This window comes from Metopolophium dirhodum, chromosome 6 (genome assembly GCF_019925205.1).
Source record: "Metopolophium dirhodum isolate CAU chromosome 6, ASM1992520v1, whole genome shotgun sequence".
Classification (NCBI taxonomy): Eukaryota; Metazoa; Arthropoda; class Insecta; order Hemiptera; family Aphididae; genus Metopolophium; species Metopolophium dirhodum.
In genome coordinates this window covers 34,251,808-34,274,979 of record NC_083565.1, presented here as the reverse complement: position 1 = coordinate 34,274,979, position 23,172 = coordinate 34,251,808, and the positions used below count along the sequence as shown (strand labels likewise).

The 23,172-nt window shown below is 29.2% G+C and overlaps 1 protein-coding gene and 3 pseudogenes across 1 annotated transcript; 2 read left to right on the top strand and 2 right to left on the bottom strand.

Moving 5' to 3' along the window:
• Positions 1-1,045: 1,045 nt before the first annotated feature.
• On the top strand, positions 1,046-9,634 carry LOC132947735 (chromobox protein homolog 5-like). Its single transcript, XM_061017985.1, has 2 exons — positions 1,046-1,198; positions 9,049-9,634. Exons 1-2 carry the CDS (start codon positions 1,188-1,190, stop codon positions 9,632-9,634), a joined length of 597 nt encoding a protein of 198 aa, XP_060873968.1. The 5' UTR covers positions 1,046-1,187.
• A 914-nt stretch (positions 9,635-10,548) lies between these two features.
• Positions 10,549-11,153, bottom strand: LOC132947734 (52 kDa repressor of the inhibitor of the protein kinase-like; annotated as a pseudogene).
• A 59-nt stretch (positions 11,154-11,212) lies between these two features.
• On the bottom strand, positions 11,213-12,177 carry LOC132947733 (uncharacterized; annotated as a pseudogene).
• A 9,275-nt stretch (positions 12,178-21,452) lies between these two features.
• LOC132947732 (uncharacterized) overlaps positions 21,453-23,172 on the top strand; it is a 4,416-nt pseudogene continuing 2,696 nt past the window's right edge.

The following is a 23,172-nucleotide window of genomic DNA, read 5'->3' as shown; positions in this document are numbered from 1 at the left end:
TTCATAGACACACTTCTCAACATGAAAAACTGCAAAAAGTTTTTATTTATTACAGACCTGAGACCATGTCCATAATAATCAATTATATGTTACCATATGAATCTAATTTTTTTTTATAATTTTTTTTATTTTTTTGGGTGGTCCACGTGCTCCTGTGCACCATACCATGAGCCACCACTGATTAGAAGTCTGGATATTTTTATTAGTACAATATTATAAACAGAGAAGTTGCTTAACATTTAAATTACGATAATGGTTTTTCAAGAGGTACTGATTTTCACTTAAGTATTAGTTTTTCGGTATTCTTTTCAGTTTTAAAAATCGGTATTGATTATAGATTTTCAGTTCCGATTTCGGTTTTGAAAACCGTTTTAAAATTATTTTGATTTTCAATTTGGTTTCAAATACTGGTTTTCGTAATTTTCGGTTACGGTTTTGATTAAGAAAATCGGTTATTAATTTTTTTGATTTCTATTAGGGTTTTGAATACCGGTTTTCATCTTTTTCGGTTTCGATATTGATTTAGTTTTTGATATCGATTTTTATCGGTATTTACCGGTATTTAATACCGGTTTTGAAACCGGTTTCAAGCCCTGGTTATAATTATAAAGTATAAACACAGATCATATACAATGTTCACATTATAACTATTAATCTGTAGTGTAAACTATAAATTAGACATCGCTTTTAGTTTTTTACCATAAGTATCTGACTTGTTGTAGTTTTGAATTTTAAATTATATACATTTTAGACCTGAATATCAACATATCTCATAATGTCTTATCATATTATCACATGATAATATGATGTAAGCAAATTGTCGCGAGACGTCGTATTACCATGTCCGGTATAATAATATACAACGTCTTAGTTCGTGGGCCGTGGGTGGGTGTAACCACTACCGTGACCATGTAACCACTGTGGTCGATTTATTCTCTTCCATTCGGGCGTCGTTGTCCTTTTGTTTAGTCTGTAGTCTCACTTGTTGCTCCTCGATCGTCGTCGGACGTCTGTCCACTCCTCACCAATCCTCACCGGTCCTAAACAGCTAACCGCATTACATCGCAGCTGAAGAAGTCGCCGTCGTTCCAGTGGCCACGCACCTCCGTACTCACGGATCCCGTCGATTGGTTGAGTGGTATTTCCTGACGCTGAGCATTTATTTCCGGTCGATTCATTCCTTCGATATGTCTTCAAGGTGAGTGTCAATTAATATTCACACGCGTGTACGGCCGTTCACCTCCCGTTCACTCAGTTTTTACCCACGGGTTTCATCGTTTGCGGTCGTTGTTTCCATATCTTCGAGACAGACCGTGCGAGAACGTGACGGACCATGACCTGTGTACATTTTCGTGAAATCGAACGAAAATATTAAACACGTGACCTATACACCATCGTTAAACATGGCGTCGTCGCTGCCACCCCCCTCCCCTCCACCAAGGAGGCAACCGACGCCGTCACCATCGTCCAAATATTTTTTCTGGTTACGACTTACGGAATAACTACGTTTGATAAATCACGAAAACCATTTGGAATATACGGTGGATAAACGATATCCCGATCGCGAATCTTAACTGTTTATGATCTAATGTTTGTATCTTACACTTGTGTAGTTGTGCTCAGCCAGAAGCACAATATTGAGAATTTGAAAATACGCGTAGATACCAACGTTGCCACCGCCAAACTATTCGCGCGCGTGCGTCCGCGTCCGATAACAAATAAAAATAAATACATTAGGTACCCACCCATATTCCGTGAACCGTCCGCGATCCAAAAAACGATTGTTTTAAATAAAGGTTGCGTACAAAGAAAGATGTACATTTTATATATTGTGTAATATCGGTATATTTCTACTTTAGTGGGACACCTTTTTTAGTTTCAAAGTTAAACTTATGAATGTTACGTCGCAAAACGGGCTGTCGTGGCCCATTGGTAGTATGATGACAATGCTATCGAAAGTGACCAGAGTTCCAACCCGAGACTGGGTAAATAGTTTTTTGCACTATTTACATTGTATCAATGGTACATAATAATTAATAATTGTTATTATTTCATTAATTTGTGGTTGTTAGTGTTGTATGGTTATTATTATGTTTATTATTATTGATACAAAATCAATCATTTAGGTTTTACCACTGTTAATGTATATTTGATTACCTGTTGGACAATTTACTTTATGTTGTATAATTGTGTAATTGTGGTTTTACACAGCAAGTAGGTAGGGGGATATTTTCGATTTTAATGTTCGAGCGAGCGTAGCGAGCAAGTATCCACGCTGGCAATAAACGTACTTTAAAAACAATATTTTTGAAATCCTAAGTTCGCCCGAGGTAGTAAAAAGTATGTGGAACACATATTTTAGAAAAAAAAATGTTTGAAAATTTGCTTGGAACCTACATTACAATTGTTGAAATCTTCGTTTTTCAAAAAAAAGTACAAAAAATTAATGCGTATGGGACGAGTATTGACCGCCGATTGTTGGGATCATAGGGAAGTGATTACCACTGCACAACAGTCTTACATACGATAATCTAAAGCATTATAGGTATTTAAGGGTTATTATATAAAGTTAAAACTTCGGTTAGCTATAACTTCGAAACAAATTTCATGCGCCAAGTTCTGATTTCATCAACATTTTTTCAGCCAAAAAATGACTAAGTCCCTCAAAAAAAAAAATAAAAAAGTAGTGTCCCGTAAAGTAGAATAGTTTCACTTTGGTTTATATTTTTTCGCACGTGGATAATACTCAGGGGTGGATTGGCCCACCGGGAATTCAGGTGTTTTTAATTCTTTTTTTTAAAGTATTTTATCACTTAAATACAACTTTGAAATAGAATGATAAAGAAAATAAAAAAAGACCTATCTTGTGCTCATTTAATCGTTGGATGCAACTTATATGGGTAGGTAGGGCGATACTAATTATATTTTTGGATGAAAGTATATAGTATGCACTGTACTGTGTATACTTTAACCTAAATACCCCAGAATAGATTATAATATATACCTCACAAAATATATTAATCAATTCAAATATTGTTTTTAATAATTTGCAGGGCTTAAAACTGTTTCTAAAATAAGTGGTAGGTAATCGACTCCGGTAGGAGCTGAAATTTTTTTCCTAACCGGTTACCAATTTTCTTGTTCTGAGAAGAAGTGCTGTTAACTAGTTAATTTATATTTAAATAATCACTTAACGATTTTAACCGGTTTAAATACCGTTTTTCACAAAACATTTTTTTTTTTTTTTACAATTATGAACTATTTATAATGAATAGTGTTTACACTACGGACTAAGATAAAATATAAATCTTCATAATATTATCTAATCTCTATTCTGTCTTAACTCTTAGACCGTGATTTACTCTTTACATTAAAGTGTTATACTATCTAATAAGACAATTTATTAATTTGACAGTTGACTTCTGAGTTTTGGTGGTCTCGTCTTCTTGAGTATAAGTTATAAGTACTGTAAACCTAACACTATAATTTAAATCAAGAACTAAAATTGTAAAGAATTATTATAGACTAGTTCCTAACACTACTTACCAGTTACCAGTTAGCTCTTCTACATTTTCAAATAATAATAATTATAAAACTAAAGCTTTAATATTTAATATTTATGCATCGCCATTATAAAAAGTTAAGACCTAATGTAAAACTATGGTCTTTTTCATTCTTATTAATTCCAGTAGGTATAAGGCTTTAAAAGTTAAAATTTTTTATACACCTTTTCATAAGTTAACGAAAAATAAAAACTGTGAATTTAATAATTTATTATAATTTTATAAAATGTAAATTGTAAATTACACAACATTAAAAATTAGTTATAACTATTATTTCTTCGAATGACCATAATATCATAAAGTAAATGAGAGGATATGGATGATCTTAGATCGTTGCAAATATACTTTAATCCAGAAAATGTCCTTTCTACAGTCACCTATAAAATATACATGTACAATGTACATTATTATTGTTCAATAGGTGTCATAAATTTGATATTATTACCTGTGTACACGGAACAGCCATAACAACTTGTGTTAACTGAAATTGTTCATGTCTTTTAATTTTATTCTCTGACCAATATTTTAAAACACAGCTTTTATGATGTAGTCGAGACACATTATCGTATTCTTCAATTATATCTCTGATTGAACGATTATCATTATTTCCCACCTCAAGGCACGGTGTACTGCCTTGAGAACTTAAAAATACTTAAAATTCATCTATTTCATTGTTAGTATCATCTTCATTTGTGGTTGTCTCACTAACATCATTATTTACGATTGTTTCAGAAATAAGTTTCATTGCATTCCATGTTTTGTTTAAGTGATTTTTAGCGATTGGCTTTTGTTCTATGCTAAGCATTCTTCGAGGATCTAAAAAAATTACTGGAAATAAAAGTAGTAAATTTTAATTTTTTAAACTGTATATTACTTCCGATAATATTATCATTATTTTTACACAAACCAGAAGAAAATATAGGTTCTTCAAACAATAATTTACTTCTACGGTCCTACTATTGCTTGTGATAATGAACTATCTATTTTTTGTAACTTTGATAATATATTAAACGAAATTGCAAAGAAATCCCCAATGGTAATATCACTTTTTTGTAAAGAAACAAGTCCTATTTTTGCAGGTTCTAATGAAACCACCTGAAACATAATAAAATATTTTATGTTTTGGTAATTTCTTTTTACAAGATAATAAAGTAGGTACTTCAAATTGGTTATTAATTGATATTACACAATAATAGACAATATTAATTTTATTACCATTTTTTCAATATCATCCCAATCGGGTAAAGATAGTTTTAAATCGTTCTTGGTATCTTGGAATTTTAAACAGAAATCTTTGAGTTCAAGAAGTCTATATAACATGTCATATACAGATGACCATCGGGTTTCCACATCACAAATAGCTTGTTTTTTATTTTCCTGTTTACGGAGTCCTGCATAAATTGGCATTTGCAATTTCTTAACAACCTAAAATTAGTGAATTAATATAAAACAATCAGAAGTTAAATATTTTAAATTAATTACTGTTCTCGCTCGTGCAAAAGCCCCACGGATACTTTGGATTTTCAGTCCCTCTTCAACTGTCAAATTTAAAGTGTGTGCTGCAGATCTTACTTTTGAAGTAATTGCTTCTGGACAAAGAGCATCAATTACCTCATTTTCAAGATCTATTGGTTCATCATCTGAAAAATTGAAAAATAATTTTTTTTTTTTAAAACATATTTCATATAAAGTATTATATAGATAGTATATCCAAATATATAACCCATACATGGTACATTATTTATTGTGATTGGTATTAAACTTTTAAATATTTCTAAATCATTAAATTACCTATTTCTTGATCTGGATTGATTATCATTAAATCTGTAATTTTTAGCATATTAGTGGCGTTATCACTTGTAATTGAATATATATTTGATATTTAGTTAGTCCATATTTACTTTTAACATTAAACAACTAATAAAGTAAGTGAATATAAAAATAAATATTACCAAAATGGCAAAATATAATATTAATTGTCCAATTTCAATAAAAGGACTTAGGTGCTAAAGCCCCCTTTTTTTTAGTCTTATGATGCATCACACAATGACCTTACCACCAACCTCACCATATATTTTATAAATTATCATATATTTAATAATGGCCTTAACAATATTACTAACAAAATAAGATAAGTACAAATTAACCACAAACGCCATTAATTATGAATGTGTTAATTTCAAAATTGGTGGGCTTATTACCTTTAAGCATCCCAATTTTAGACTCTGAATATTACATAAATTATAAATAGGTATATAAAAAAATATTCATTTAATATTTATATATCTTACTGTATCTTTTAAGTATTTCGAAGAACGGTGTTCAACAAGCTCGAAAATGGCCAATGTTTTAATTTTTAAAGTCAATGTATCTTTGTGCATATACTGAACATTGACTCCCAAAAATTACTTATTATGTCTTGAAACACCATCTACTTTCAAAGAAACCATCTTATGTTTCATATCTTCAGAAATTACAGTAACTATTTTTAAAGCAGTGGCAGATACATGACTTCTTATATTTTGTGGATTTATAGATATAGCTATATAATATAAATTTAAAACTCAAGTTAGCTGTAGTCTATCAATATTAATCAAAACAAAAGTAATTAAACAAGTTATACAAATGCAGCATAATATTCCAAAGATTTGGATATATTTTTTGCTAAGCAATTAAAAGCACTTACAATTATGTTCAAATTGAAGCCTTTGAACATAATTAAAAGGCTTCAAGTATTGGATTTGTTATTTTTTGAAAACGAGAATCTTGCATTAGGCACATTGGTCTTCCATTCACTGTTATTAGTTTAACACAAGCAACCGGTAATTATTTTTTCTTGTCCATTTCAATTTTTATGGTCTTTTTTGCAATAAAATAACTCATAAGCATTTGACTTGAATCATTGTCTTTTTACATAAAAATAATTAATATAATTAATGTTTAAACTGTTAAGGGTATTATTTAAAAATTATACATTTATGAATACATATATAATACTCTTAAATATGACTGCAGTAAAACCATAAATGACACTTGAATGATATTCAAATACATGAATATTAATAATAATAATACATTTTGTATTGAAATACCTAAGCATTAACTAAGATTCATAAGATACATTCCAAGTTTCAGTTAACAAAAAATAAAGTATAATAATATTCACTATGCAGTATGCTTAAATAATAATTGGGCAGGTAGTACGTACCTATTGATTTTATTAATGATGTATTCATTATAATTTCTATTATAATGTTATGAGCAGATAATAATTAATTCATAATTTATTTTTAACAAATAATATTTGTTTATAAAAAAAGTAAAATGTTTAAATGATATAAACTTAACGTATAATAACAACAAAAATAGAACAATAGTCTATCTAACTTAACTTTTTTTTTCTTGCCTAATATTATGATAAATTAGTTCACTTAGTTATGTAAATTATAAAAAATAAAAACCTACCTTTTGTTTTTTGAATTTCTATGTAGACTCAGGAGTATCAATTTTCTTGTTATTTTTAACATCTTGGAGTTCATTAAACTTTTTTTTATGATGGGAAAAAATATGTTTTTCCAAATTGGAGGAATGTTTACCATTCATATTTTTATTACAATTACCTGTGTTGCACTTTGAAGTATTTGCGCTTACGTTAAACGTTAAAAACATTTCTAGCACTGGATTTTTCATGATTAATGTTTAAGACTTAATAGAAAACAATAAAAAAATATTCAAAAATATTAAATATATATAAATAACGAATGCACCCTGTACGTCTGTACACTATACAATAATACGATGGTTTGTGAGGAGTGCTATACAAAAATACTGAACAAAATAAACAAATAATAACGAATATTAATAATAGTAGGTAATACCAAGATAAGTAAATAATATGATAGATTAGGTATATACTTAGTAGGTAATTAATATTAAATCACCATGTAGACCGTTGTATGGGAAACAGCCAAGAGGGGAATACCAGTAATATAAAATAATCAGTACAGCTATAAATAATAAATATATTATTTTTAATTTAAAATATAAAATATTATGATATTCTTATACACATCATATACCTATTGGCTATTACCCGTTTAGCGTGCACGTAAAACCTAAATTAAATCAAGTTCCCATATTAAAACCATTAAATATTTTAGACCAATCCTATAACTGTGGATGGTATTGAACATTCATTAGGTACGTACTATTTAATGATACAATAATAGGTATGATAATAAACTTTCGTTTTTCCCAAAAACTGAGTATAAAGAACATAGCTTACTATGATAAATCATGTGAATAGGTATAGCTATTTGCATGATTCTTCTGAAACTGTTTCTTTAACTTCTTGTAATCAATTACAGTGAGTGCTAATACAATTTATTTGCTTATTAACAGTGTCAGTGTTGTATAAAAATACTTTTAAAAAGTATTTGAGTAATATATTTTAATATACGTACTATTAAAAAATATTATTGCAAATATCAGTAAAGCTTTGCTTGAAAGTTTTGACAGTTAAATTTAAATTACATATTTACAAAATAATACTTAAAAAAATTAATCATTATAGCATTATATTATAGAAACTTGTTTACGTTAGGGATATTGTTGTACTATATTATTTATTAATATTAACAATTTATAATATATTTTATAAACCAATTATTAGTATGTAGATAGTAGATGAATACATTTCAAAACGTTGTTTGTTCGATTCAATGACAAATCAGTTACTTTAAAAATGTTCCTAGTCATCATATTTTCCCGCACCAAAACGTTTCCCCAATCCGCCCCTGAGTATAGATACTTAATTGTTTTGATTTGTTTTATTAAAACAAAATGCACTTAAGATGACACTACACAGACATTTGTTGTCTCTGTCTTATAAGTGAGTCAATTTTACATTTAGTAGATCAAGTTTAGCTCTGTTAGTTTAAAAAATAGAGTGAATTGACCTCTTATAAAATTTAAATGTAAGATTTAAAGCATCTTCTAGGCTTTTTGTTATATTTTAATTTTAAAGAGATTCACGAGTGTTTTAAAATTGTAAATTTTTTGTTTATCTTAAAATAATCATAACTTGCTTTAAAATTAAAATATAATAAAAAACCTAAGAGATACCTTAGATAATACCTTACCTTTTTAAATTGTATAAGAGGTCAATTCACTCTAATTTTTAAACTAACGCAGCTAACTGTGATCTGCCGAGTGTAAAATTTGGCATGTTATAAACTTGTAGTACAGAGACAACAAATGTCTGTGTAGCGTCCTCTTAAATCAAAAATAAAAATATTAATGCACCTATAATTTCAGAGTTCATTTGAATTAATGCTTATTTGCTGACTAACTTAAAGTAATGGCCTATGGATAACAATTGACATGATGATTTTTGTTGTCATCTGTAGTCAAGTTATTAAAAATAAATGATACATATCTTTTGATATATTATAATTATTAACATATTAATGTATTTTTGTTCCAGAAAGAGAGAAGGCGTTGCAAACATAGAACCTAGTGGTACTGCTGCAGAAGAGGATCAAGAAAAGGTATATTCTGTGGAAAAAGTGTTAGATAAACGTTCCAGAAATAATATGGTAGAATATTTCATTAAGTGGAGCGGGTACGATGACAAGAATAATACTTGGGAACCCAGGGAAAATCTTTATTGTAAATATTTAATAAAGGAGTTCGAAGAAAAATTAAGACAAGGGGGAAAGAAAAGAAAAAGAAATGGAAAAATTGGGCATGGTGGCCGTGGCCGTTTACGTACACTTTCAAGATCAACAGTTGCAACTAGTTGTTCATCAGAAACTCGTCGTCAAGAGACCAGGATTGAAACGGACGAAGAAATTGAAAATATTGACACGGTCAATGATTTTTCTGCCACACTACCAATACCTAAAATTCCGGAAAAAATTATGGGTAAAACTGTTGAAAATGGCCAGTTGGTATTTTTGATGAAATGGAGAGGAATAGAAGAATTCAATTTAATCCCAGCTAAAGAGGCTAATTTAAAGTACCCTCAAATCGTTATCAAGTATTACGAAGAAAAATTTCATAAAATATAAATGGTGTTTAACTACTATAATATGAATAAGGATTACATGTGTTCAAAAAATAACATTTATTTTATATCAAATCCTATGGTAAATGTTTTCAATTATTTTTTGATTATATGTGGAAGTTATGCCTTACAAATAAAAATAACAGTTTATCTATTATAAAATACTTAAATGTTAGTAATTGAATATAATTTCATAAAATGGAATTTTTTTTCTATTTAAGATGTTAATAATTAACTTATTAATTTTGAAATTGTTCATTATTTTTTTGTTTAAATTATAATGTAATAGTGAATCATTTAATCTTAAAAGCAAAAATTATATACCTATTAATTTAAGTATATTTTTTTGTTCAAATGTTGGGCGTAAGCATTCTCAATTTGTTTTATTTTAAACATTAAAGTATTTTTCACCATATTATTTTATCTTTTATTATAACTTTTAAAGATAAGTTAGAACTAATAATATACCTCAAGAGTTCCCATTTAAAATCTTCAATTTTATTTTAATATGGCCGAGTATCTATGTTAATGGAAGTTTTTTTTATTTTATCAAAGTGAAAAATTCTATACAAACCAATAAAACGCTTATTAATTATACAGACAACAGTTGAATCTCGAGGGGAAAAATACATTTGATTTACGTATTTTTCTAGTTTAAACCTCAAATACAGCTTACACCAAGTTTACACCAAGGTTAGTATATAACCTACACTAGGAGTCACCCCGTGGCGCAACTAGCACAAAATCTTAGGGGGCAATAGCCTAACCTAACCTCAATACTATACCAAATGGTAACACGTGGGGGGCTCAGCCCCCCACACCTTGGACACACCAACTTAAAATTTAAACACTATTAAAATACAAACATTTACTTTTAATTTTATGTTTTATATGCACCATAAAATAGTTATTGATACGTTATATAAGATTCATTTTTCTTTTATTGATGGCTGTGAATTGTTCTAAAATGATATCAGGATCAATTTCTACATCTTTTTCAATATTCAATATCGATAAATTACTAAATCGATCTTGATCCATTGTAGATCTCAAGTATGTATTTATTCGCCTCATGGCAGAAAATGCACGCTCGGATGTTGCAGAAGAAATTGGCAATGTATTGGCAACTTGAACCATCTTATAGAAATTTGGGAAAACTTTTTCGGATAATTTTTCCTGAATGAAACTAAAATTATCTGTTTTTTCATTTTTGCAGAATAAATTTCGAAGACAGCCATTTCATTTTTAAGATCATATTTATTAATTTCAAATAAATCCTGAAAAACACATTAAAATTTAAAATACTATATTAGTTTCTATCAGTAGGTAACTAAATAAAATTATATAAAAAAATAATTACAATTGTTAAATTAATTTAACTATTGTAATTATTTCATCAATTAGTTAGGATTACACAACATTTAGTTAAGCTTAAAAACTTAATTAATTTTCCAAGTCTATAAAAAAATTACTTTATAATGATCAAGATGCAAACTACCATTAAAATCAAATCTACGTTTCATGTTTGAAATGATTGTGTCCATAATAACAAAAATGCATTTAATTTCCAATAATTCTCTGCCTAGGAATCATTTTTGTTGGAACAATCCTCAGAGTCTGCTGCAGTCGTTACTGTAACAGCATACTCTTTTAAACAATTTGGTTCTTTTTTACGCCTCTTTGGACCTATGATCATAATGGAAGTATATATATATATATAATATATAAGTAGTATCAATGGCACGATTAGTATTGCCTTGATGTGAGTTATCAATTGAAATATCATTTTTTGAACAGAATATTTTAATTTCAGCCCACAGTTCAGAGAAATGTCCATCTCAACGATTATTTTCGAGGGTACGAATTACTTCTTTCACCAAATTACCAGATTTGCCTAGAGTTGTCCCCTTTGCCTGAAGATGAACACTTAAAATATTTATTGATAGTAAGATTTCATGTAAGATAAACAAATAAATAATAAATTTAACATCTAAAATTGTTGCACGTACATCTAAAAATGAATGTAAAAATTAAAAACTGAAATGAAACATATTGAGGTATTCATTATTTAGTTTTATAACCTACCAATTGCATGGGCAACATCTTTATATTTTTGTTTATTTATTTCCTCGTCCAAAGATTTTAAAATAGCTTGATAATTTGTAATAAGAGCTTTGCAACTTTTATATCGACATACCCATCTGGTTTCGCTAAGCTATGTTAGTTTGTTGATTTTTAAACCAAGTTTCTGTTGCATTTCGGTTAATTTGAAATCTTTTGATGGATGTGAGAAATCCACATATAAAGCCTCCAAACCATTAAATAAGTTTCTTGCATCCTAAAATAATGAGTATTTAATACTTAAAATACCAATACTGATACTTATTAATTATAAACAATTTATTTAATTCTTACTTTTAAATGACTGCACATATCAACAATAACCAAATTAAGCTTATGTGCAATGCCGTGCACATAAATTGCTTGGGATGCTAAAGGGTGAGCTTGCCTAAATTTTGCCTGGACACCTCTAACTGACCCAGACATTACTGAGGCTCCATAATAGGCTTGGCCAATAATAGAGATTTCATTTAAATTTGAGGAGTTAATGAAGTATAGTAACACATCAACCATGAATTGGCATTCTGGTTTTTAGAAACATCATGAAATTCAATAAACATTTCAACTACTTTTAAATTATTTGCATATCTTATACAAATTGCTAACTGCTCTTGTTTATGACATCTATTCAACATTTATTATAATTATAACTTATTAAAGTAGTTTTGTAAAAATATTGTATACATTACCGAGCTTCGTCACATTGCATACTAAACATGCCACATTCTCTAATTTCTTTAATTATATAATTTTTCAAATTTAAAGCACAAATAGCTATTAATTTGTTTTGTATGGCCCAAATTGAATAATTTTTTTTTTGAAAATTATAAATTTTACCAAAGTATGGATTGTGTTTGGCAAATAAAGAACACATTTCTTTAAAATTTCCTATTTAAATATTTTAAATGATTCATATTATGTCACATAATCACATGTTATAACTTTTAATACTTAATTAGTTAATTATAATAATAAAGTGGTTGGGTAATTAAAATGTATTAAGTACCTACCTATTTTAATTTAATAAGTGAGCTAATGTTAATTAATTTAATATTTTACAATTTTATCTTTAACAAAACTAAAATACTTAAAAATTACAATTTCAATTTCAATATCAAAGTAACAATATATACAATTACCTCTGTTTGTTGAATTTACATCCTCTCTATGAGCTTGTAATAATAATCCTTGTCGACTGTGATATTGTAACGTCTTCTCTTCACCTGGGCTCTTACCCGTTCAGGTGTCGTTCTGTTAGAACGTTCTTCCGTTCTCGGAGACTCGACCTCGGTTTGTGATATTATTTCTAGGGATCAGGGTTACCTTATGTGAAGCAAAGTACTCAACGTAATATATTTATGTATATCTGTTATTGAATATTAATGTATTATTATTATCTACTACAAGTTACAACATCGAAAGTATACTTATAAATTATAACTCCGGGCTACCGATCGGGCCATGGTGTGTCGTGGGTGCCGATGTCCAAATGTGGGTTGAGCTAGTCGTCCGCAGGTCCACTTCAGGTCGTTGTCAGTCCTCGAGTTTCACTATCGACCACCGACTATGAATCTTCATTCTTGACCATCCAACTATCAACCGCCGACTATATTCTATCGACTACCTCACTGTAGACTCTATCATAACTATCTACCGCCAGGCTAACGTTTTAATTCTGAATAACAATAAACGCAAAAATTGTGTAACGTTTTAATTCTGAATAACGATAAACGAAAAAATTGTGTAACGTTTTAATTGTAAATAACGTAAAACGGAATTTTTTTTTTTTCAAATGCAAGCCCTGTTAGTAAGTTAAATTCACTCGAATATACTCTCATTTTATAAATTGGTTCATAATAAATACCCGATCCATGTCCTTGGAAGTTGTCGATAATCGTCTCTTCTGTTTGCAACGTATCTGGTATTATCACGCTTAATGCTAGAACAACTGTAACTATTGCGAACATTTTACAATTTACTAAATTATAAAAATTAAAACGAATTGATTAATTATAATATAGTATAAAGATTTCCGATTACATGTTATTAATGTTAAATATTAAATTACAATTTTAAAAACGATAGTTATGCTTATGACACATTGTTCATTGACTGTCGTAGTCACGCTCTAGGTGTGTTATAATATCATTCACTAATGTATACGCTATATATATATCCTTACTTATAATATTATAATATTAGCCCATGAATGAAATTGTGATGAATTAATATTTTTGTTGTTCACTCATTGACCTATATTTATTCAGCTAAAATGCCAAACTGTTAAAAATTACGTTATATACCTACACTATAATATTATATTAAAATCTACCGTTAGGAAATGAAGTGATGAACACTTTTTTTTTTTACAAACAACTTAGCTTCGTTAATATTGCTTAACAATATTAAGAAATTAAGTAGTTATGAAATATATTATGGTGGTCACTCGACAGTAATATTATTTACAACGTGGTAAATAATATGTTGTGAGAGACCATATTATTGTCTTCTTATATTTTTAAATATACCTAAGTAAATTGTCTAGGAATAACAATACTCCTTAAACATGATTTGATTTCTATTTAAATTTTACATATTATAAATAACTATAATAAAATGTTCAAATATTATTTCTAATTATAATAGTACACGTTTTCTATTTGCGATCGATCTCTATATTTTTTTATTTGTTGAATATGTTTTTTCTCAGCTTGTTTTTTCCCGTTTTTATCTATTTCGACTAAATAAGTAACTGGGTTAATTTTCTTTAATATTGTGTGGGGACCTTCATATCTATCTGAAAATTTATTTTGTCTTACATTAATCTTTACTAAAACTTTTTCTCCCACATAAAAATCTTGTTCTCTTTTCCCTCGGTCCGCGTAACTTTTTTGTTTATCAAATGCTTTTTGTAAAATATCAGGTAATTTTTCACGGATTGAATTTAATTTTTGTAGCTCTATAATGGTGGAATGATTTAAATTTGATGGAATAATTGCGATATCTAAAATTGAACTAGGCTCGTAGCCGTGTACTAAATAAAATGGAGTATATCCCGTTGAGTGGTGTATAGCCGTGTTATATATGCATGCAATACGATAGGTAAAACATCAGTCCAATTTTCACCTTCTGCAACGTATGGTGCTATCATATCTATTATCACCTGATTTTGTCTTTCTTCTTGTCCCTGACTCGTTGGTCTATAAGCTATTCCCTCCTTCTTTTCAATTCCTAAAGCTAGTAATAATTGTGTAAAAACTTTTGCCGTAAAATGCGTGCCATTGTCCGATCTTACTACTCTGGGTGGGCCATAAGTGAGTATTAATTCTAACAAGAATTTTGTCGTTGATTTAGCATCCGCGTTTTTGTATGATTTAGCAAAGCAACATTTTGTTGCCCGACATGTAGCAACTAATATGTATTTACAACTTCGTGAGCCTAGCATAGGTCCTATATAATGAATATAAATCTCTTGGAAAGGAACACCATTTAAAATCTTATTCGATTGTAACATTCCATCCGCTGGTTGTTTATCTGGTTTACGTTGTTGACATTTTCTGCACGAAATTACATAATTTTTTATATATTTTTGCATAGTAAGCCAATGATATCGCGATTGTATTTTATTAAACACTTTATGAACACCTAAATGTGCTCCCGACATTTTTTCGTTATGAAAATGTTCGATCACTTCTTTGATTAAGCTAGTTGGCAATGCTATTACTAATTTTGGAATACCTTTATAAATATCTCTATAAATCATAAGTCTGTTATCATCGTTTATTACGTACGATTTCGCCTTCCTAACCCATTTTATTTCTGATGACTTGGGATTTAGAATTGCTCCAGTTATGGCTCGTAAAAAATCATCACGCGTTTGCAACAAATGAATAGGTTCTACCAGTGATATATGCTGCGATGGCGTAAATGTAGAAATTGTTATGTCGATTTCTGTGTCACAAAAAACGTATTTTATCATATTTAAAATAATTAACCAGTTTAATGTTTTCGAGTCGAAGGTGATTTTGGATATTGCTATTTTATTAATGTTTTATGTACTGCAAAATATTTTTAGTAACTTTAACGTGGTGAATAAAAATTTGTACGTTGATTTTTCATAAAATTTTGACTTTGTAATTAAATAGATTATAAACTGACTGTTAAAATTTAAATAAGCGATTTCACCGATTTTTTTGTTTTGTGCCTTTAATTCGTTGACGTGGTCATATTTATTTTTGAATTTAACGCTAATCCCGTTGTTCATTTCAAAATCGCGTGAAACAAAATGCACTAAGTGAAATGTTTCATCAAAATAGTCCTTAAATAAGTCTCGATTAACCTGTTGAATACGAAAGTCAAATATAACTCCCTGGTCATTATTATGCATGAAATCATCGTAAGTAATAGAATTTTATAATTTTTCAGTAGAATTTACATTTGCCATATTTAAATCTAATTCGGTATCATATTTAATTTGTGCCGATTCATCAAAACCTGTTGGGTGTCTTGATAGAAAATCCGACGCCTTGTTAAAAATACCTTGCTTATATTATATTATGTTAAATTATCCTATTAGTTTCGTTCTTATGCGATTTAATACATGTGAATCTGATTTTAATTTTTGAAGTCCTACTAAATTGTTGTGGTCCGTCCAACCTGTAAATTGTTTACCATACAGGTATTGTCTAAAATGAGAGCAACCAAAAAACAAAGCTGATGCCTTAAGTTCTAACGCTGAATAATTTTTTTGTGCTGGTAACAATTTTTTTGCACCGAAAGATACCGGATGAATATTACTGTTGTCATCCCTCTGCTGTAAAATAACACCTAAACCCAATAAAGACGCGTCCGTTACTAAAATAGTGTCAGAATCTTCGTTGTAATGCATTAGTACTGGTGGCGCTATTAATTTACTTTTTAATTCATTAAACGCATTTTCATGATTTTTTTCCCATTTTATGGTATCTCTTTTTGTTTTGAAATTACCTTTCGTTAACTCGGTCAGAGGAAAAGTGATTTTATTAAAATTCGGGATGTACCGTCGAAAATAATTTGCCAGTCCCAAAAAGCTACATAATTGATTTATGTTAGTCGGAGAATTTACTTGTGTAATTGCTTTAAGCCCTTCGTCTGTTGGGCGGATACCTATGTTATCAATTATATTTCCTAGAATTTTTAACTCCGTGTATCTAAATTTACATTTTGACAATTTTAATTTTAAATTAAATTGCTTAAATCTTTTCAGAGTTGATTCTAAAGAATATAAGTGATCGTCAAAAGTTTTCCCAAAACATGTGCAATCATCAATATAATTTACGTTAATTTTATAATTTAAATTTGTCATTATTGTATTCATAGCTTCCTGATATTTGCTTGGGCCATTTGCCTACTACCTCAAGTCTTTGACCTGGTTTGAATGCTGCCGGAAGCGAGGTCGGATTACACGTCGTTATACATTTTTTTATTGTATTGTCATTATTTTTTTGATGTTCAACAGTTACTGAATTTTTACTTGCGAATTTGTTATGAATATTATGGTCACTCATGACTGCTACTTTTTTTTCATTGAATAAACTATCTATATTATAATCGTCTATGTCAGTGTTCTTATTAATATCAATTTCATTATGCTTTTCGTTAATTTTTAAGTTTTTTAATTGTTTTGGAATTGGAAATAAGGTTTCGTCATTTTTATATTTTTTCGCTATTATTGTTTCCAACAATGTTGTACTAGAAAATATGTTATCGTTAGAATTTTTTTACTGGCACAGAGGGAGTCTAACCACTCTCTCATGCCTTAATAGTTTTTTTGATTATTATGAAAATATGTTTTATTCAAATTACGTGTATCATTATCAGGCACCTGACCGATAGTGTGCTGATTCATCACGTTATTTACGTCTACATTATTTTGATTGATACCATTTGTAGCATGCGATGGATTTTGATAATTTTGGCCTACGTTTTGTTCGTTAAAATTTGCACCTTGATAACTATTATACACATTATTTTTATAATATTGCTGACTTTTTTGGTTAGGCCTATTTTTATACCTATCATTCCACTTTGGTTGTGTATAGCCATTATTACTATTAAAATGATTTGGAGGGTTATATGTATTTTTTCGATGGAAGTGTTTATTAGGATCTATATATTGATTCAGTCTAATTTCATTATTTGTGTTGTAATTATTATTTGGATAAAAAGTATTGTTTGGGTGATAATTTTGATTATTAACATAATTGTTTGGAATAAATGAATTATTTGAACTATACATTTGATTATTAAAATTGTTGTTTGGATTAAATGAATTATTTGAATTATGTTTTTGATTACTATAACTATTATTGTTATTATTGCATGGGTCGTAATTGAACATATTATTATTGAATGCATTGTTTGGATTATTTTGAACATTGTAATATGGGCTAGGACTATTCACATGCATATTATTATTAAATTTCTTTTTCTGGTTAAAATTCCTATTACCATTGTTAATATTATTTAATTTAGATTTTAAAAATTCATTTTCTTTCCTAAGAGTGTCAATATCTACGGAACTTATATTTTGAAAATCTGTGTGCATCAATTTCGAATTTTCTATTTTCTTTAAATTAATTTCCAAGTTGTCTAAAGTGTCATTATTCATAATAGTTACAGTGTTATAATATTCTGGTGTTAGTGCCTCTAATATTATATCAATTTTCTCGGTTTCAGGAATGGTGTAATTTGTTTGACTGATTAAGTATAAAATATCTGCTAAGAACTCCGATATTGTTTCTGTCGATTTTAATTTTTTATTTCGGAATTTGTTTCTTAACATACGATTCCTAACCGGCGATGCAAATTTTTCCTTAAATATTTGTTCTATTTCATCAAAAGTCGGATATAAGTTATTAATTGTTAATGTCTTGTATAATTTATAAGCGGAATTTTTTAAATATAATGGCAAGTAAGTTAGTTTTATTTGCGGATACCACTCATTAGCAGTAGCTACCACATTAAAGTACTCGAAAAATTCTAAAACGCATTCATCGCCCGAACCGTTGAAAATATTAGGTACAAATTGTTGAGGTCTTGCCATTTTATTTTTCGTATTTGATTTAACTATATTATCAATTTTTGAACTAGCGTTCAATTTATTATTTTGATTTACCTCTACAGATTCAAATTTCAAATTATTTGGTTGCTCAGTATTTTTAATTGGTGAAAGTGATTGGTCTATTAAGAGATTTTCTAACTGTTGGGCCACGTCTTTAGGTCCAACCGTATCGGTACCCTTAGTTTCTAATTCTACCTGTGAGTCGGGTTCGCTAATATTTTTTTCACAATGATTTTTCTGGCTATTATTGAAATCTAATGATAACTTATTTTCAGTAAATGTAAGATTTGCAGTACTATCGTTATAATTATCTTTATCTTCGGTATCAAGAAGTCCAACTCTAAAAGTTTTTATTGCTGATTTCGCGAGATCCCTTAAGTGTAAGAGGGTTGACGATTCTTCACAATGTATGCTACACAATTTTAAAAAACCGACTACTTCAGATTTATCTAACAAAAGTATCCACGATACCGTTTTCTGAGATATTATGAATTCAAATTTTTTTTCTACTGGTGTTAGTGCATTAAATTCATCTTTACTTAAACATTCGACTTCGTATAATGTTCAAAGCGTAAATTTTTTAACTAACTTAGCCGATAAAGGTATCTTTCCAAATTTCGAATTTTCAAAAAAATCTCCTAAATTATTCTCATCGATTTGTCGTAATATGCCGATCAATTATGTTGCATTTATTTCTGAATCGAAGTGTTCATTTAAAAATAAAATATTTAATTTTGTTACTTTAGCAATCTGATTATTAGTATTTCGTTTAATATAAAATTTGACATCCATTAAGAATTATTAGGCCAATAACTTCACATAAGATTCACATGACACCCAACAATAATATCACAACACAAGGGGTGTACCTTAGAATCGAAATTTTTCTCGAGAAAAAACAAAATATAATTTCCAAAAAAAAAATCGGGACTCCAGGGACGGGCACCTCCACCAACTGTAACGTCTCCTCTTCACCTGGGCTCTTACCCGTTTCGGTGTCGTTCTGCTTATATTAACGAGGTCTCGGAGACTCGACCTCGGTGTGTGATATTATTACTAGGGATCAGGGTTACCTTATGTGAAGCAAGTACTCAACGTAATGTATATATATATATATATCTGTTATTGATGTATTATTATTATTTACTACAAGTTACAATATTGAAATATACTTATAAATTATAACTCCGGGCTAGGTACCGATCGGGCCATGGTGTGTCGTGGGTGCCGATGTCCAAACGTGGGTTGAGCTGGTCGTCCGCAGGTCCTCTTCAGGTCGTTGTCAGTTCTCGAGTTCCTCTATCGACCACCGACTATGACTCCTCATTCTTGACCATCCAACTATCAACCGCCAACTATATTCTATCGACTACCTCACTGTCGACTCTATCATAACTGACTCCCGCCAGGCGTCCAGGTCGGTTATTTACACGATGTGAGCTAAACATCGCGTCAGCATAATATATATTTCATACATATATACACATTTGTCATTACTAACACTCAGCATATTAGCCGTGCTCAACGTAGGGAGTAATGTACGATGTCGATGACGGTGCATAAAAATGACTATCAAAACCTACAGTCCATTCCATAGGCTTATATTTACCATATTTAGTATGATCATGGTGCAAAATTTCTTTTTGTTTCACAATTTTCGAACTGTAAGTATTATTGGAGAAAGAAATGTTCATGACTGAAGAATTATCTGGACAAAGCAATATAATATTATTTTCGTTTTCGTGAAGTGGTGGAGTTGACTACATCACCGTCTGTAACGACGTTGTCTCCAAAACATCATCCACAAAAGTATCATAAAGAAACTGTAGAGTAGAGTAAATTTAACAACTACTAGTTACTAAATAGTAAAATGGAAAGCATTGAAAATTATTATAGGTACTTACTTCGTCTTGAAACAAATCCATTTTGAGTAATAGATTCACATCGGTCGGAGAGTAGAAATGAATCGTAGATGGATAATTGTAAATAAAATGAAAATTGAAAATACAAAACGCGCCGAACTACGTAGTCGTAAATATATTGATCATAAAAAGGTTATTTTTATTAAAGACCAGCGGCCGCATATGGGCCGTGGTTGTAGGTACACAATTTAACCAATGACTCTAATTTTAACACTAGAATTTGTGTGCGTTGAACACATCGCGTGCTTTTCGTAGATGTTTATCAGATTTTAGATGGCATTAGTTTGGCGGGGGTTTTGCACAAATACAAATCAACGTTTGAGAATTCCGGAATTTCAAAATATTCAAGCTAAATATTTAGAGGTCAGGGGAGGGGGGGAGTGAAATTGGGAAAAGTGGACTTACCTCAATATGAAGTAGACATAACAACGAACTCAAATCTGTTTTAATAAGTATTATCGAACTACTAGATCGATCAGTATGATGGAATAAAAATTGGATGTTTTGGCTAAAATAACTGTTTAATATAATATTATAAATTACAGTATTTCGTTAGGAACGTTTTTTACCGGCTAGATCCGCGTCGTGCCATAAAAAACTTCGTTTCAATAAATTTCAAAATATTTTTGTAACATGGATGAACATATTATACGTAATAGAATGTTTTGAAGTACACCATGTTAATAGCACATGTTGGATTGTGAGAACAAGAGACAATAGTACGTTATGACTTAAGTTCAATTTTTTTTAGTTAAATTTTTACCATAAATATATGAATTAGAGTTAAATTATATAAAAAATCGAAATCTTCCAGACTATTACAGTAAAACTACATGTATAACTCGATTTCTTAAAAAATGGCGATAGCACGTTTTGGAATGTCGCCCTTCAATTATTGAAAAAAACTAAAAAATATTAAATTTAAAATGTCTATAAAGAGCTCAAAATGAGTCAAAATATTTTTAAAACTATACCATTAAGCATATAAACCTTAAATATAACATTACATGTTATATAATATTCATAGAAAAAGCTAATATAAATATTTGGTAAAAATTTCAAGTAAATACTATTATTCGTTTTTTGAATCACAACGAAAGAAGAAAATATTTCTATGTTAACAATCGTTAAAATATTGGGATATATGATATTAGTTGATACCAAATTTTTTTTATTTGATAAAAGTATAAAACGATTAAAATAATAATAAAAATAAATTTAAGTGCATTTTTATTTACAAAATAAAGACACGTATATGTCTAATTGTTTTGAGTACGTAATTAAAAAAATGTCACTTACTCACTTACCGCGTGTAACATAATAATATTATTTATATTATAATATTATTTATTTTTATCAAAGACCAGCGGCCGCATATGGGCCGTGGTTGTAGGTACACAATTTAACCAATGACTCTAATTTTAACACTAGAATTTGTGTGTGTTGAACACATCGCGTGCTTTTCGTAGATGTTTTTCAGATTTTAGATAGCATTAGTTTGGCGGGGGTTTTGCACAAATACAAATCAACGTTTGAGAATTCCGAAATTTCAAAATATTCAAGCTAAATTTTTAGTGGTATGGGGGGGGGGGGGGAGTGAAATTGGGAAAAGTGGACTTACCTCAATATGAAGTAGACATAACAACGAATTCAAATCTGTTTTAAAAAGTATTATCGAACTACTAGATCGATCAGTATGATGGAATAAAAATTGGATGTTTTGGCTAAATATTTAGTAGGTATACATTTAATAGTGTTCATAATTTATTTTGAATTAATATTAACACCTTTTTTGCGCATATTTTTTCATCTTTACATATATTTGTTGAAAAATAGGTATATTTTTGATATATTTAAAGGCATATATAAGCATATTTTTAAATTTTTAAATGCATATTTTAGCATATTTTGAAATTTTTAAATGCATATTTTAATGACATTTTGGTCATTAACATCCGAGCTCTAATTATAACGTAATACAGGTGAGGTATACCTACCTGCTATAACGTTCCAGAGATCACATATCATTCGACACCAACGATTCTTATAATATAGTCGAGGATTACAGACAATCGAGTGGCGAACATTATCGAATTTCAAGAGATTATATAGATGATCAAAGCGTAGTCGTTTAAGCAAAGATGCTCAAAAGATCTATCAATTTCAGTTAGAAATACTTTTCTTTTAATACTTTAACCATTAATATGTGGATATGATTTTAGTGCTGGTGAAAATTCTGATGGCGTAATGGACAGTAATGAAAAAGATGAAAATGAAACAAATACAAAAGACAAATCTATATTCAATAAATTCGGAGGTAAGTAATTTATTAGATTTTTCCAATACCAAGTTTATGATACTAACTATATTTTTTTTGAAAATAATTAATACATTTGT